Genomic DNA, 13865 nt, shown 5'->3' with positions numbered 1-13865 from the left:
TCACCTGATTCTTATGGGGTGGAGGGAGAATGCGTGTGTCTCTAGTGCATTGCCGCATACCCCCCTACGATGGAGGAATGGGGGTGACTAATCTCCACCTCTACTATTTGGCCACAAGGTTGATTGTGATCCACGATTGGTTCGCGGGCGGCTGGTCTGACCCGGCGTACTGAGTGGAGCTCCGGATGACAGACTTTGCGCGACTCCAGGCGTACCTGTACGGGAGCCCAGTTCCCCAGGATCTCCCCCTCCCCCTGTCACTAGAACGGTGCTTATGCCAAGGCGTACCGCTCTACGGTTTGTTAAATGGGATCAGAAACTCACGAGGCAGACGCCTCTGTGGAGTGGGGCCTGGCTAGAAGAGGTCTCGTCCCTCCAACACTTCCGTAAATGGGACCACATCGGGATCTTGCAGCTAGGGGATGTTTGGGTGGGGGACCATATCAGATCGTTTGCAGACCTACAACACCGCCACTCCCTCCATTCCTCCCAATTCTACAAATATTTGCAGTTGAGGCACGCTCTCCAAGTTCATATCCCGGCCCCCACCTCCCTTCCTGAATTTAGTTCCCTGGAGGCCCAAGTGATGATGGGGAACCTGGGCAGAGGAGGGTGTCCCGGATTTACCGCTCCTTGGTGAATAATGGCCCAGCGTCCTTAGACTCGCTCCATGCCCGGTGGAACGGGTGGTTGGCCCCCTAGAAGACGCGGACTGGCGGGACGCCCTTATGGCACCTAAGACCCTGAAGACCTCTTCCAAGCTGCGTCTAGTTCAACTCTACTACCTCCACATGGCTTACCTCACTCCGGCGCGAACGTTCAGCGCTCGCTTGCGGTCCTCTCCAGCGTGCCCGCACTGCACCTGCTCTCCTGCCGATTTCTATCACATGGTGTGGCAATGCCCTGCTGTTGCCCCGTTCTGGGCAGGGGTGGAGCGCAAACTTACACAAGTTCTTGGGGGGGAGGTCCCTCATGATCCGCTGCGTCTGATCCGGGGAGTGTTCGACGGCCTTGATGGATCACGGGCTGATAAGCGTCTTTTGGGCACGGCTGTGGCGGTGGCAAAGCGTGATATTGGTGCGCTTTGGTCCCAGGCCAGGCTGCCCACCATGAGGGCCTGGAAGCGGGGGGTGGACTGTTTGGTACCCAAGAGGAGCCCCTGAAGGTCCAACTGGTAGTGTATGTGCTGAGCAACGGGCGCGGGCAGGGTTTCACCCACAAGTGTCCTTTGAGCCAATTGTATCTCGTTTAATGCAAAGTACTTGTACGATGTGTATGTGTGCTACCACTATGTTTATTTTTTATTCAGAAAAATTCAATAAACTTGATTATCAAAAAAAGAAAAAACATATTTGAGCCAGAGAAATTCCTTTTAACTCGATTATAGAAACTTCTCAAATCTTACTTTTGTTTTTACAGTAAACTCATAAAATATGGTTGTAGAGAACTAACTACTCAAGTAAATGTTAACTATTTTCCTATCGAATTTGTGTGCCTTCACTTTAACTTTTACTTGCATGTTACGTCTGCTAAATAGCTGTGACTTCAAAACTCACTTGGTTAATCACACAGTTACGGTTTTGTCTGAAAGCCATTTTCCAAATGTATCCTTATGAAGTAAAATCAGCAGCTGGCTGTATAAGGAAAACTCAATGTTTTCTCATTCTGTCGGCAGCAGGACTTGACTTGCAAGGCAAACTGCTGCTGCCCTCTGAGGCAGCACGGTTGATATAGGGCCTGAGACACAAAGTTCTGCTTCAAAAAGAAAAAATGTGCTCTTATAAATTTCATATGAGTTTTGAAGTAGATTTACGATTTCTTTGTAGATGCATAGGTATCCCTTGCAGTAGTCATGGAAGTCTATAATATTCATACATTTCTAAGAATATTCATAGGTGGAATAAGTTAGGTGAACACGTGTTTGTGTATATTTTTAATACCCCATAAGGAATTATTTTTTACCTCTTGAGAACCCCTTTCCCCTGCAGCCTCTAACAAGCATTTGCAATGCAATAGGTCTTGCATTTACGTGAGACCTATTGCATTGCAAATGGTAGTCATCACGGACATCGGGAGGGAGGGCGGGGAGGAAGAGAAAGCACGACAATGGGAGGGAGGGGGTTGGGAGTAAAGAAGGCACCAAAGCATGTTGTGCCTGCAGTAGGAGAACCTCGTTAAAGAAAATAGTGCTCACAACCTAAATAACACGTACCGTGTAACAACCGAAGTAAAGGGGCCAGTCGCCATGGGAGGTGACAAATGAAGAGGAGGCTGTACTGAGGAGGGACTAACAAGCCTATTGACGAATCAGAAGTCAGCATTTAGGACTGACAATGACGCAAGCCAATGGCAAATATGGACGGAGAGTGGGTGGGGCTTCTATTCCCTACTCCTCTACAATGTTTTGCAGAGCAGCGCATGCGTGCTGGCTCTAGGCTCGACCTAAAAATGGTGGCATTCCAGGAACTGTTCAACCGTACTGGCACCCTTGCACAAGTGGCGTGTGTGTGTGTGTGTGTGTGTGTGTGTGTGTGTGTGTGTGTGTGTTTTTGTTTGTTTGTTTGTTTGTTTGTTTGTTTGTTTGTTTGTTTGTTTGTTTGTTTGTTTGTTTGTTTGTTTGTTTGTTTGTTTGTTTGTTACTGTATTAGAAGAGGCCCTCACAAATGTTTCTGAATGCCTACAATGTTCAAACTTTGTGCTGTGACTTGGTATATCGGTGATGCATGGGCTGATGGGGCATGTTGTGATAATGCTTGGAATGTTGGTGTCTTTGCTAGGTAAAGCCTGTAAGCAGATTACAGTTTGGGGGAGAACCGAGTTTTACCAAGACCTCTCCGGCTGTGGCTGTAATCTAAGGGTCTAACATGAAATAAAAAGCATAACCCGTAGCTGAAAGGCTCCAGACTCTTGTATGAAGACCCTGCTTTCCAGCTACACTTTATAAATGTTTCTGATGCTTACAGTGGTCATGCAACCCTAAATGTCAAGAGTAGAAGTCCTCTGTACTGTGTCAAGTGCACTTTAATTCTAAAATTCCTTTTATTTGGGTTTTTGAGTCCGTATTTGGAATATATAATCTCAACATGTTGTTTTTTGCTGATTTTAGTCACACTTAGGTGTGAAAAATGTTTGTGAAGTGCTTCCCTAGTTACAAATTACTCAGGTTATTGATTTTTAGTTAGCTGATCCTTCATTGGATGGGAGGCGGGCCAAAGCGCCCTATTTACGTGCAGTGTGGTTTTTACTGCATAATCAAGTTTCATTTAAATGTACTTTAGCCCATTTCTTGGGATAGACTCACTGGAGCATTTTCAGCTCGGATGTCTGAACTACAGTACTTGGAAGGCCTTCCGGAAATGACCACTAGGTACCAGGGAACAGCCATATTTCACAGCCTTTCATTCATCTTAGACTTAGTCAGTATTTACAGGTACATAAAGAGGGCTATCTATCAAAGCAGAGGTCAGTCCTCCATGAGTTCCTTTACGTTTTTTTTTGTTTCCTCGATCATACGAGCATACTATCCTAGAAAACGTGATCATAGAATCAATATAAGCAGATGAACTCTAAAGTAGAGTAGTCCGTAGTATAGACGAGAACAAGGTAATGCAGACCTAGCTTGGAAGAGTAGAAATGCCCTTCCGGCAAAGATATCCAAAAGATACAAACCAAAAACTGATTGAAAAAAAGCTGTGGTTATTATTCTGTTGCTGTACTTGAAAAGTCAACCGTGTTTTTTTATTTTATTTTATTTTATTTTTAACTTCATGTCATTTAATAGAAGGCATACTGAAAATGCTGCTTGCCTAGTAGGGAAGGGCTTGTGTAATAGAAAGCAGACAACAAGTAACAATTTCACCGCCAAGTGAGCTGATCTGAAAGACTGTGCCAGTGTGCAAGAGGGTTCTGACTGAGCATGTGGCTCCATAGTGAGCAGTGGTGTAACTTCTCAGCAGCCCCAATTGACCATACTATCCAGAGTCATTGCAGCAGTAACCACATCTAGTCTTTGTATACAATGCTTCCATTTCAGTGTTGGACAAGAAGTAAAAGTTATAAAAACAAACCTAAAATGTTGTTAAAATGTAAGTACCACAGCTCGATAAAAGTTGGCCATTTCTGGTATTTTAACTTGTCATGAGGGTTGCCCTACAACTGGAAAAGGTAAAGTGTTAAGTAGATCAAAGTGGAAGAAGAGGGTTGGCAAAACATTGCTAAACACTTGGCATTAGAAAAATAACCTCTGATCTGACCTATATTACTTGACAATGCGACCTTACAGGTTCAAACTAAGCAACCAACCAATTAAATCACATGAAATACTTTCTATACAAATAATCTAGGCCTCTTTATTCATTATTCTCTTTAAAACATGAATTAATCATACATTATGCTTTGTACATGATTGTTCTAATAGCTACATAACACATGAATATAATGATACATTTTTAGATATCTTACATTGTTAATATACAAAGATGTTATTAAGAAAAGTGTTGGAACATCACAGCATATATTCACTAGGTAGTCAATGCTTCTTCTATGGTTATGTGTTAAAAGAAAGGACAAAGCAAAAAGTTAAAAGACTGCAGTTTGTTTGTCAACAAACTACATATCTCTCTGGCATTCACTCCTCAAATGAACTCCCACAGACTGACACTCATACAAAGGTTCAAAAACAATCTCCTAAGGAAACCCAAGCAATTAAACATGGACAGACGTAAGCGGTGATATTCCAATCTCAACACGATAAATATGTCCGTCTCTGTGGGGACTCTCCATCCATATAATGATGGTCTACGTGCGTTTCGGTGGGATATAGCAATAGCACCACCTTCCTCAGGACCAAAAACAACATTCATAGGCATTCCATTGTGAGAGGGCGGGGGGTGAAATTGGCTCCATTTCGTATACATCTAATGAGAAGATCAAAGGTTGCCCTCATTCTTACTAAGAAGCTTATCGCAACATTAAGGAACAACATTTTAACTATATACAGCACTTGCTGTGGATGTAACTACATCACAACTGGATAGTACCGTGGAAATACACAACGATCAACAATGAATGGCACAGATGGTGCCTCTTTCTCTACTTAAATTTGTAGACACCCATTATATGGATGGAGAGTCCCCACAGAGACGGACATATTTATCGTGTTGAGCGTGGAATATCACCGCTTACGTCTGTCCATGTTTAATTGCTTGGGTTTCCCTTAGGAGATTGTTTTTGAACCTTTGTATGAGTGTCAGTCTGTGTGAGTTCATTGGAGGAGTTAATGCCAGAGAGATATGTAGTGTGGGGTGTGATTTGTGAACGTAATTGTTGACAAGCAAACTGCAGTCTTTTAACTGTTTGCTTTGTCCTTTCTTTTAACACATAACCATAGAAGCAGCATTGACTACCTAGTGAATATATGCTGTGATGTTCCATCACTTTGCTTAATAACATCTTTGTATGTTAACAATGTAAGATATCTAAAAATGGATCATTATATTCATGTTATGTAGCTATTAGAACAATCATGTACAAAGCATAATGTATGATTAATTCATGTTTTAAAGAGAATAATGACTAAAGAGGCCTAGATTATTTGTATAGAAAGTATTTCATGTGATTTAATTGGTTGGTTGCTTAGTTTGAACCTGTAAGGTCGCATTGTCAAGTAATATAGGTCAGATCAGAGGTTATTTTTTCTAGATTGTAAATTCCCTCCTCCTCTTGGACCTAAAGTACTTGGACCCCCTTTTTCTTATTAAACACTTGGCATTATCCTTGTTAGTGGAGAGAAATATATATATTTTTTCAAAATAATACACGTGGCTCTACTTAAAAATAACTGGAAGCAGAAATAGGAAACGTTTCTTTGTTTGACTGTAGAAAGGTTTTGAAGCTCAAAATATCTAAACTTGGAAGTCTGTTTCCAATGGAAGCTGTAGTCTTTGCCATATGCAATTTTCTTGATTATGTGCCAAAACTATGAAGAGGTAATTAGATGTATTAACATTTATATCTACTAGGTTTTAACAGACCATGGGAGAAGACCTGGATCGCTTTATAGAAGAGCAAAAGTTTAAGTTGGCACAAGATAAAGCTACACTGGACAAAGGCTCACCTTATATAGAAGTACGGGTAAGAACCTTAATCTTTAGACTGATTGTTTTTAATTTCTTCCCACCAGACTGAATATTGAAAATTGTTGAGAGACTCGTCAGTTATGTTCTTCTAAAAACGTTGCAGAAAAGATGCTCTATTAGAATGTACATCATTTGTTTAAGTAATTAACATATTGGAACACTGTTCCAAGGAAGGACATTTTGAAAAATGATGGACGGAATGCTTGAAATTAGAGAGTAGTAATTACTCAGGGCCACTTTCCAGTCCATTGTTTTGCTTGGTTTTTCACTGCAGACCGAAAGCTCTAGAAGTAAATGAGCGAACACCTTACCCTAGAAGGACCAGTCCATCCCCAAACTGATAAGGCCAGGTCCCCTCTGCAAGCAAACTCAATCAACACTAAGCATTTTTTAGTTTTGTTGATCTTCTATAGTGAGAATCGACTCGAGTCTTACATGAAAGAGAGTACAAGACCCACGTCTGAGCATACCCTGCACTCAGGGCATATCACTGAGAAAAACAAAAAAGTGATGGATGCAGTGCTTGAATATGCCATTACAAACGGGTACAAAACATATCAAAATCAGTCTTGGCCCTGTCTGAACAGGGATAGTCCACCCCAAACTGTTATACTCTATCCCCTTTGCAAGAGAACACAAGCAATCCCAGATCTTTGATCTTGTTGGGCTTCATCGTTTAGTTGCAGCTTCAGGCCTCTGCCAATGCAAGCCCTTGGAGTAGTTATTTGCAACGGGGAATGCTTAACTCGCTTGATTAAAAAATTAATGATAGGAAAGTGGATAATCCTTGATCAAAGCTTCATCAAAAAAATGAATAGGTGGTTAAAAAACTACCACCATGGGCCAGCATGCCTTTCACAGTGAAGTGCTTGAATCTATCTGTAGTGCCTGTAAATTAAGTGGCGTAGCCCCCAGCGCAGCAACATACATACTAAATCTGCGGTGGCCTGTTTCTAGTATCCCGAGGTCCTGTGATTTTCTTTCCCGTGGTCCCTTTGTTCATATATTCTCCTCTGCCCTCCAAGGATGATTTTCTGTTTTTCCCTTCACTTCCTTGTCGGTCTCATATTTGGAAACAGGGAACGGCACAAAATTGAACTCTGCAGAGAGGATTGTGCAATGCAAGAGGTTTAAAGCGGGGTTTCCAGAGCCTCATTGTTCAGTTGACCTTCCCACAGCACCCATTAGGACTTTTCCATAATTTATGTACAATCCGCACTCCCAGTCTAATTTCAAAAGAGGTGGTCAGTACTGTAATTTTGTCTTTACACTATGCCTCTCCTACAAACCGAAAAGCTTTGTTTTTGTTGTACAGTTGCATCTGCTTATTCAGATTACAAAACTCGTACTCTGGACACCGCGTCACGAACACATGATCCAACACCTACGAGACCTCCACTGGCTCCCCGTCGAGAAGAGGGTCACCTTCAAACTCCTCACCCACGCCTACAAATCCCTCAACATCGGACCCAAATACCTCAACGAAAGAGTTTCCTTCCACGTACCCAAGAGGAACCTCCACTCTGCTGACCTCGCCCTGGCAGAGGTCATCCGCAGAAACAGAGCAGACGTGAGAGCTTTCTCCTACATCGCAGCCAAGACCTGGAACAAACTCCCTGTGAACATCAGATGCTCTCTGACCCTGCACACGTTCAGGGAGAACCTCAAGACCTAGCTCTTCAACTGATCCGGAGCTGCTATAAACCCCCCCCCCCTCCCCTCCCACCAGCGCCTTGAGACCCTCACAGGTGAGTAGCGTGCTTCCCAAGCCCCTGATTGATTGATTGAAAACAAGTGCAACAACTGTGCATTTGAGCGGCACCTTTTTCCTATTGGAGTCCTACTGATTAATTATAATAAAGAGCCCTTGTGTCACGTGTACCTTCATGTTAAACATGGTTTCTTTTCCAGAGCACGGCTGCAGATACTCCGACTGAGGCCAACATAAGAATGCTATCCATGGCTAAAGAGAATATTTCGCCAAATATACAGTACGGCGGTGAAGTCAAGCAAACAACCTATGGTTCAGGTGTGTACAACTATCACGTCTGCTTTTATTTGCTTTACTCCTAACAATGTGACCTGTAGCTTTGTTAATTCAGTACTGTGCCCGATAATTGGTTTGCTGGCACTGCAATACTTAAAATGCAAGGAAAGTGTAACCCAGTGTCTAAAGCAATACACCAAAAATAAAGTAGAAGGAAAACATGGAATGATTTAGTTGTTGGCTGAAAGATGCAATTAAGAAAGCTCATGTGTAGCGATTTATTTGTTGAGGGTAACCATTAATCAGGTTCATGTCGAATGGTTTGGGCACTACTGGAGAAAATGTTATCAGTAGCCCTTAGTAACTCTCCTGATTGTTTGAGCACTTGGGGCCAAATTCCCAAAGGTAATTTACCCTTTTAAGTAAGTTTGCTACTTTTTACTATGCACCAACTTGGAGAGCTCTATTTGGTAAAGTATAGGGACAAGTTTAAAAAATGTATTTAACCCAAATAATATTACCAATATTTTATGTTAATTATTTAAGTAAATGTTGTACATTTAGTTGAAATGTGGAGCAAAGTAAAAAAAGCTACAGCGCTATTCATTTTAAATTGAAACTTTAATTGGAATATATGACATTAAAATTATTTTTCAGAAGTTTAAATTATAAATAATATAAAATATACAAATATTATAAGTTTTTTGCAAAAATTCACAAATTAAACTAAAATAATATGAACGTAAACAGTGCTCCTCAATCTCTGCTGCCCACCACGTTTCAAACCACATTACAAAGCAAAGCTCCCATCATAGAGGACAACGCATAGTAGTCCCACCATTTACCGCAAATCCAAAGGAATTTCTGTGGACATTCCTGGGCCAGTATAAATTGGTTCCACCTGTTTGGCACACTAGTCCATGCCAGCACGCCACAGCAACAACTTCAGCGGGTCGCGCCTTTTCTAGAATTGTGCTATGACTCTTTTGGCGACCAGAGCCCCCATCCCGACCAGAGTTCTATCTCGCCATGTCCACCCCCAAAGTCGTCCATTATCCTCAGCAGGACCATTTTTGGATCCAATACGATTGATTTATCTTGGATCGCTAAGAGGGTGGTACTAATCTGAGTCCAGTAACCTGCAATCTTCAGACATAGCCAGACCATATGAAAAAAGTCTGATGTCCGAGACTGCAGCGGGCACACCTGGGGTCTGAAAGGATGCCTACAAATCCCAACTGCTGGGGAGTCATGTAGGTCTGGTGGAGGTGGACCAGGCATAAACATGCAGATATCGATAGTTCCCTAGGGGCCATTAATGCCTCCCTCCATTCAACTTCTTCCAATTCCCGAGCCATCCCTCCCACCACTGTCGTAGCGGATCCAGTGTCTCCGGGGCATTACATATATGGGCGCGGTATAGCCGGGAGACCCCTCCGCTTCCCAATCCCCCCATCCGCAATTGCGCCCCCAAAGGGCTAAAGTCTGGGAGCACCTGTAGGTGAACGTCATAACACCCCAGGGCATGACGCACCTGTAAATATTTGTGGAACTAGGCGCAGGAGAGAGTAAACTGAGTCTGGAGATCAGCGAATGAGTATATGGCAGAGCCATGCCATATGTCTCCCTGCACAGTAATCCCAATCCCTCCAGTCGCGCCTCCTGCTCCAGCCAATGTCCCTTCCATAGAGGAGTCTGCACAGTCAGGCGTTTATCCCAGCCCGTAAAGTGCATCACCCTGTCTCCTTCAAAAAGATCACCCTAGTAACCTTCTAGAGTCTAAGGGTGAGCGGTCAACCATATCGGTAATCCATCGGCCCGTCGAGATTAAGCCTGTACAGTTGTAGTTGATACGCCGGATCATCCCAGCTGCCTGTCAGCCAGTCATTTATGACTAAAAGGTAGGATGGCCAGTAGTATAGACCGATGTCCACCGTCCCAACACCTCCATCATAGACTGACCGGCGACATTTAGCCTGGGCAATGCGCAGAGGAAGGCCCCTCCAAAGAAATGACAGAAACAATGCCGCCTCCTCATTAAACAACGTATTCGGAATGTGGAGTGGGAAATTTTGCAGAATATATAGAAGCTGGGGTAGTATCATCATCTTGATTAGTGTGACTTTGCACAAAAGGTAAAGGAGGAGATGTTGCCTCACCGCCAGGCTGGTTCTAGTTCCCTGCATGACTGGTGCAAGGTTGAGGGCATGAGTGAGGTCCAGCACAGTCGATATGTGCATACCGAGATATATAAAGCTGAGGCGGAGATCAGGGATACCCTTTTACCAGTCAGTCAGTCAAAATAGACCTTATTCGTCAATGTCATATAAGTACAGTGGATAATAAAAACATGGTTTAAAATAATAGACGAATATAATACAGATTCAAAAACACATCTTATCTAAAAATCATAAACAGTGATCATTTTACATATGACAAGATTCTAATTTATAGCCCATGACGAGAGAAAAAAATCACAACAAAATAACTTTATTTAATGAATTTGTTTACATAAGAGAATAAATAATTTCCAAAATTCAAATTCCAAAATTCAAATTGCGCACAGTTAAATCCGTTAAGCTTCATATCTACTCCTAATATGGAAAGCTGATTTGATGAAACTAAGAACCGCAAAGGGAATTTCAAATGGTTCTAGGGACTGCAGAAAAATTAACCCTTCCTTATGCTGTCTCACAATAGCCTTATGCAGCAGCAGCACCAAAAAGCGACGTCTTGGCTCTTTGTACAAATGGCATAACAAAGTTTAATGAGTAGTACTTTGGATCGAGATATTATCACACCCACACAAAGATAAATCTGGATTCCAGGCCCTCGATGGGGGAAAGGCAAGTTTAAAGTGAAAAGTGCATAATCTAAAAAGAATAAGCCAGTGGCGATATGTAGGTTTTGTGATCCACCCCAAGTAGGGCTCTATACCATGAGTTGTGGAGACTTGGGCATAATTTATAATTGTTTGCTTAGCCTGAGACAGCTCTAAACGTTTATTCATACACTGCTCCAGATACAATACTTTAACTCCTTGCTTATGAATAGATCCGATTGTTTATGGAGACTGGTATAAATCATACGGGCCCAAACTATTGAAGTTATTCCTCATATACTTAAACCATTTCATTTGATTGACCCCATCTAATTACAAGCAATCAGAAATAAAAGTTCTTGGCAGACCTGCGTTTCGAGATAATCATATTTTTACCCTCAGTAATGGGGGGGAAAACCAAATCAAAACTTCAATGTATCGCATCCCAAGTTCCTCATGACAGATAAAACTATCTGTGCCTCCTGGAACTGACAATTTCTGTGATTGGTTTATTTTGCAGCTTGTGGGCAAATCTAAAAATGTCCTCAATATTCTTGGTAAACATCTGGCATCGAAGCGTTAAAAGCGGAGTCCAGCTTAATGGCTGATAAAAAAGGATCCCCAGATAGTTGGAATGGTTCACCTTTGATACAAATGAATCCCCCATATTAAAAGACTGACTTAATACAGGTGCGACCACATGTCATGATATACGACTTCGAAAAATGTATTTAAGACCCACTCCTCCATATATACTAGAAACAAGTCTAAGAGGGACTGAAGGCTGTTTGCAGTATGCACAACCCGCATATTGTAAAATGAGAATGGATTTTTGTCCTATGTGAGATATATCTTTACTATTTTCTACCTGATGGTTGCTAATGTTATTTATGTAAAGCAAGAAATGAAAAGGGGCCAGGATGCACCCCTGCCTGACACCCCTAGTCGACCTAATATTAGGGGAACATTCGTCTAGGGGGCTATAGCGAACCCTGACTGTAAGGTCCTGATGCAAGTGCATGATAAGAGTCAAAAGGTCAGGTTCCACTCCCATTTTACCCATTTGTTCCCACATCTTTTTTTTTTTTTTTTTTGAAAACCTTTATTGACATTTCAATCAATTACACGTATGGGCCTACAACCCCCGAGGCCGGCCGCTAAACAATCAGAATAACAGAAAGCAGGTCTATCACAGTCAGTACCTCGGGGAGCAAAATGTCGACGCTAGCATAATCTCAATCTCTGAACAGCCCAAGTAGGAGACCAGGATAATAAAGGTTTACATTTTATGATAGAAAAGGATGGAAGGATCAGGTGCCAAACAGTTTCCCCGCAGCGAAAAATGGCAGGCAGAACGATGAACATAAACAATACACAGCAGTCTATCTAAGCAATGGCGCTAAAACAGGAAGTTCAGGATGTGGAGGAATGACACGGCCATTTGCGCCTGCAACCCCCTGCCCCAAGACCCAGGAAACTCCACGGAAATTATGGCACTCCGGAAACAGCAGTGATTAACAACAAAGGAGTACTACCATGCTGATCCCAGAAAAAGACAAAGAAGAATAAGAGAAGAAAAGGAGGCCATAGAAAAAGAAGGTGAAAGACTAAAGGATCCCCCCCCCAACCCCCCACCCTGCACCTCTGCAGATGAGTACGGCCCCTCCCCCCAGCAGAGTGCCTGTCGCCCCGGAACCAGACCCGAAATATAGAAGAAACAGAGAAAAAGAGTAGGAAAAGAACCCCCACCAGACGGGGGGGTAGAGAGAGTATTAATAAACTGGAGGAGGGCCTATAAAACACGCCCCCGGCTTTTCCCTCCCGCACCATACGTTTTCCCGCAAAGCATACAATACAGAACACGAAATCGACCCTGTCAAAGTGAAGTAAGGAGCATTACACACTTGGTACACTAACAGTTATGCCGTGAGAGCACACAACTCCCGAGCCCGCCCGCCTAGTAGGTGACCACCTCGGAAGGGTCAGCATCATCCTTGGCCACTCTTTGCAAACCCACCCACGCATACCCCTCGTCCCAGTGCCATGTCCAATGTTACCAGGAAGAGAAGTGTCCAATAAAACTCAGGAAGCGACACACACAGGTAGGGTAGAGGGCTCTGAAGATCGACACAGTCAGCTCTAGGGAGGATCATCTTTCCCGATGCCGAGCCAGGATTTACACTGCACACCAGGCCCAGGAAGGCGGAATCAGCCAGGGCGGGCGACCGTTGCTTGGACGTTGCCTGGGTCGTCGGAGACCGCGCACGGGACAAGGCCACCACCCCCCACTCAGGTCCGAAACCTCCGGAACAGACCAAATCCACAGCCAGCTGATCGCACTTTAATATGCTGTCCGGAGAGTCCTGGCGTGCACTATTCACAGGGGCGGCCACGACACTGTCCCCCCGTGCGCGGCGTGAGAAGTCCCAGTGCACCTGGGGATAGGCAGGCGGCAACTGTTCCGACGCTGATGTCACTCCATCGAGCTTGCTCCCCAACACCCAGGCTCCGTGAATCAGGGTGGAGTGAAGAGCACCGAGAGCCTCGAGAAGGTCACCGTACCCCAGCACAGCTCCCGGCGCTCGCTCCGCTACGCTCCTCAGAGTCGCCCCCTCCCAATCCTGCGGCAACCCGGTGTGCAGGGTGGTGGACTCTGGCATACCAAAATGGCCGCTGGGTAGGTCCATCCCAGATAGGGACCGGGGCTCAGACACAAGCGCCTCGGGTTCCATGGCACTGGTAACTGGGTTCCGAGGGCAGGCAAACAATATGTCCGGTGTGTGGTCACGGGCCACAGTCGTCCCCACCACGGACCAGCGCCCGCGAAAATCCGGGAGCAGCCCGCAAGAATCGGGACAAGGTACGGACGGCGTCCGGGCAGCTCACCGGCGAAGGCTGAAGCAATCACCGGAGAGTCTTG

General features: G+C 44.0%; 1 protein-coding gene across 5 annotated transcripts in view; it reads left to right on the top strand.

Annotated features, from left to right (window-relative positions):
• Window positions 1-13865, top strand: part of CSPP1 (centrosome and spindle pole associated protein 1) — a 1290317-nt gene that overhangs the window by 49653 nt on the left and 1226799 nt on the right. For 3 of the 5 annotated variants that reach the window (XM_085605498.1, XM_085605495.1, XM_085605494.1), the window contains exons 2-3: window positions 6021-6132; window positions 8049-8166. In XM_085605498.1, coding sequence (XP_085461624.1) covers window positions 6034-6132; window positions 8049-8166 — 217 coding nt within the window. In that variant the 5' untranslated portion in view covers window positions 6021-6033. The remainder of the gene's footprint in view (window positions 1-6020; window positions 6133-8048; window positions 8167-13865) is intronic. The other 2 variants (XM_085605499.1, XM_085605497.1) reach the window with 1 other exon arrangement.

Source organism: Triturus cristatus, chromosome 5_1, assembly GCF_964204655.1.
Source record: "Triturus cristatus chromosome 5_1, aTriCri1.1, whole genome shotgun sequence".
NCBI lineage: Eukaryota > Metazoa > Chordata > Amphibia > Caudata > Salamandridae > Triturus > Triturus cristatus.
Note: the sequence above shows the minus strand (reverse complement) of the source record. Positions and strands in the feature narration are given on the sequence as shown.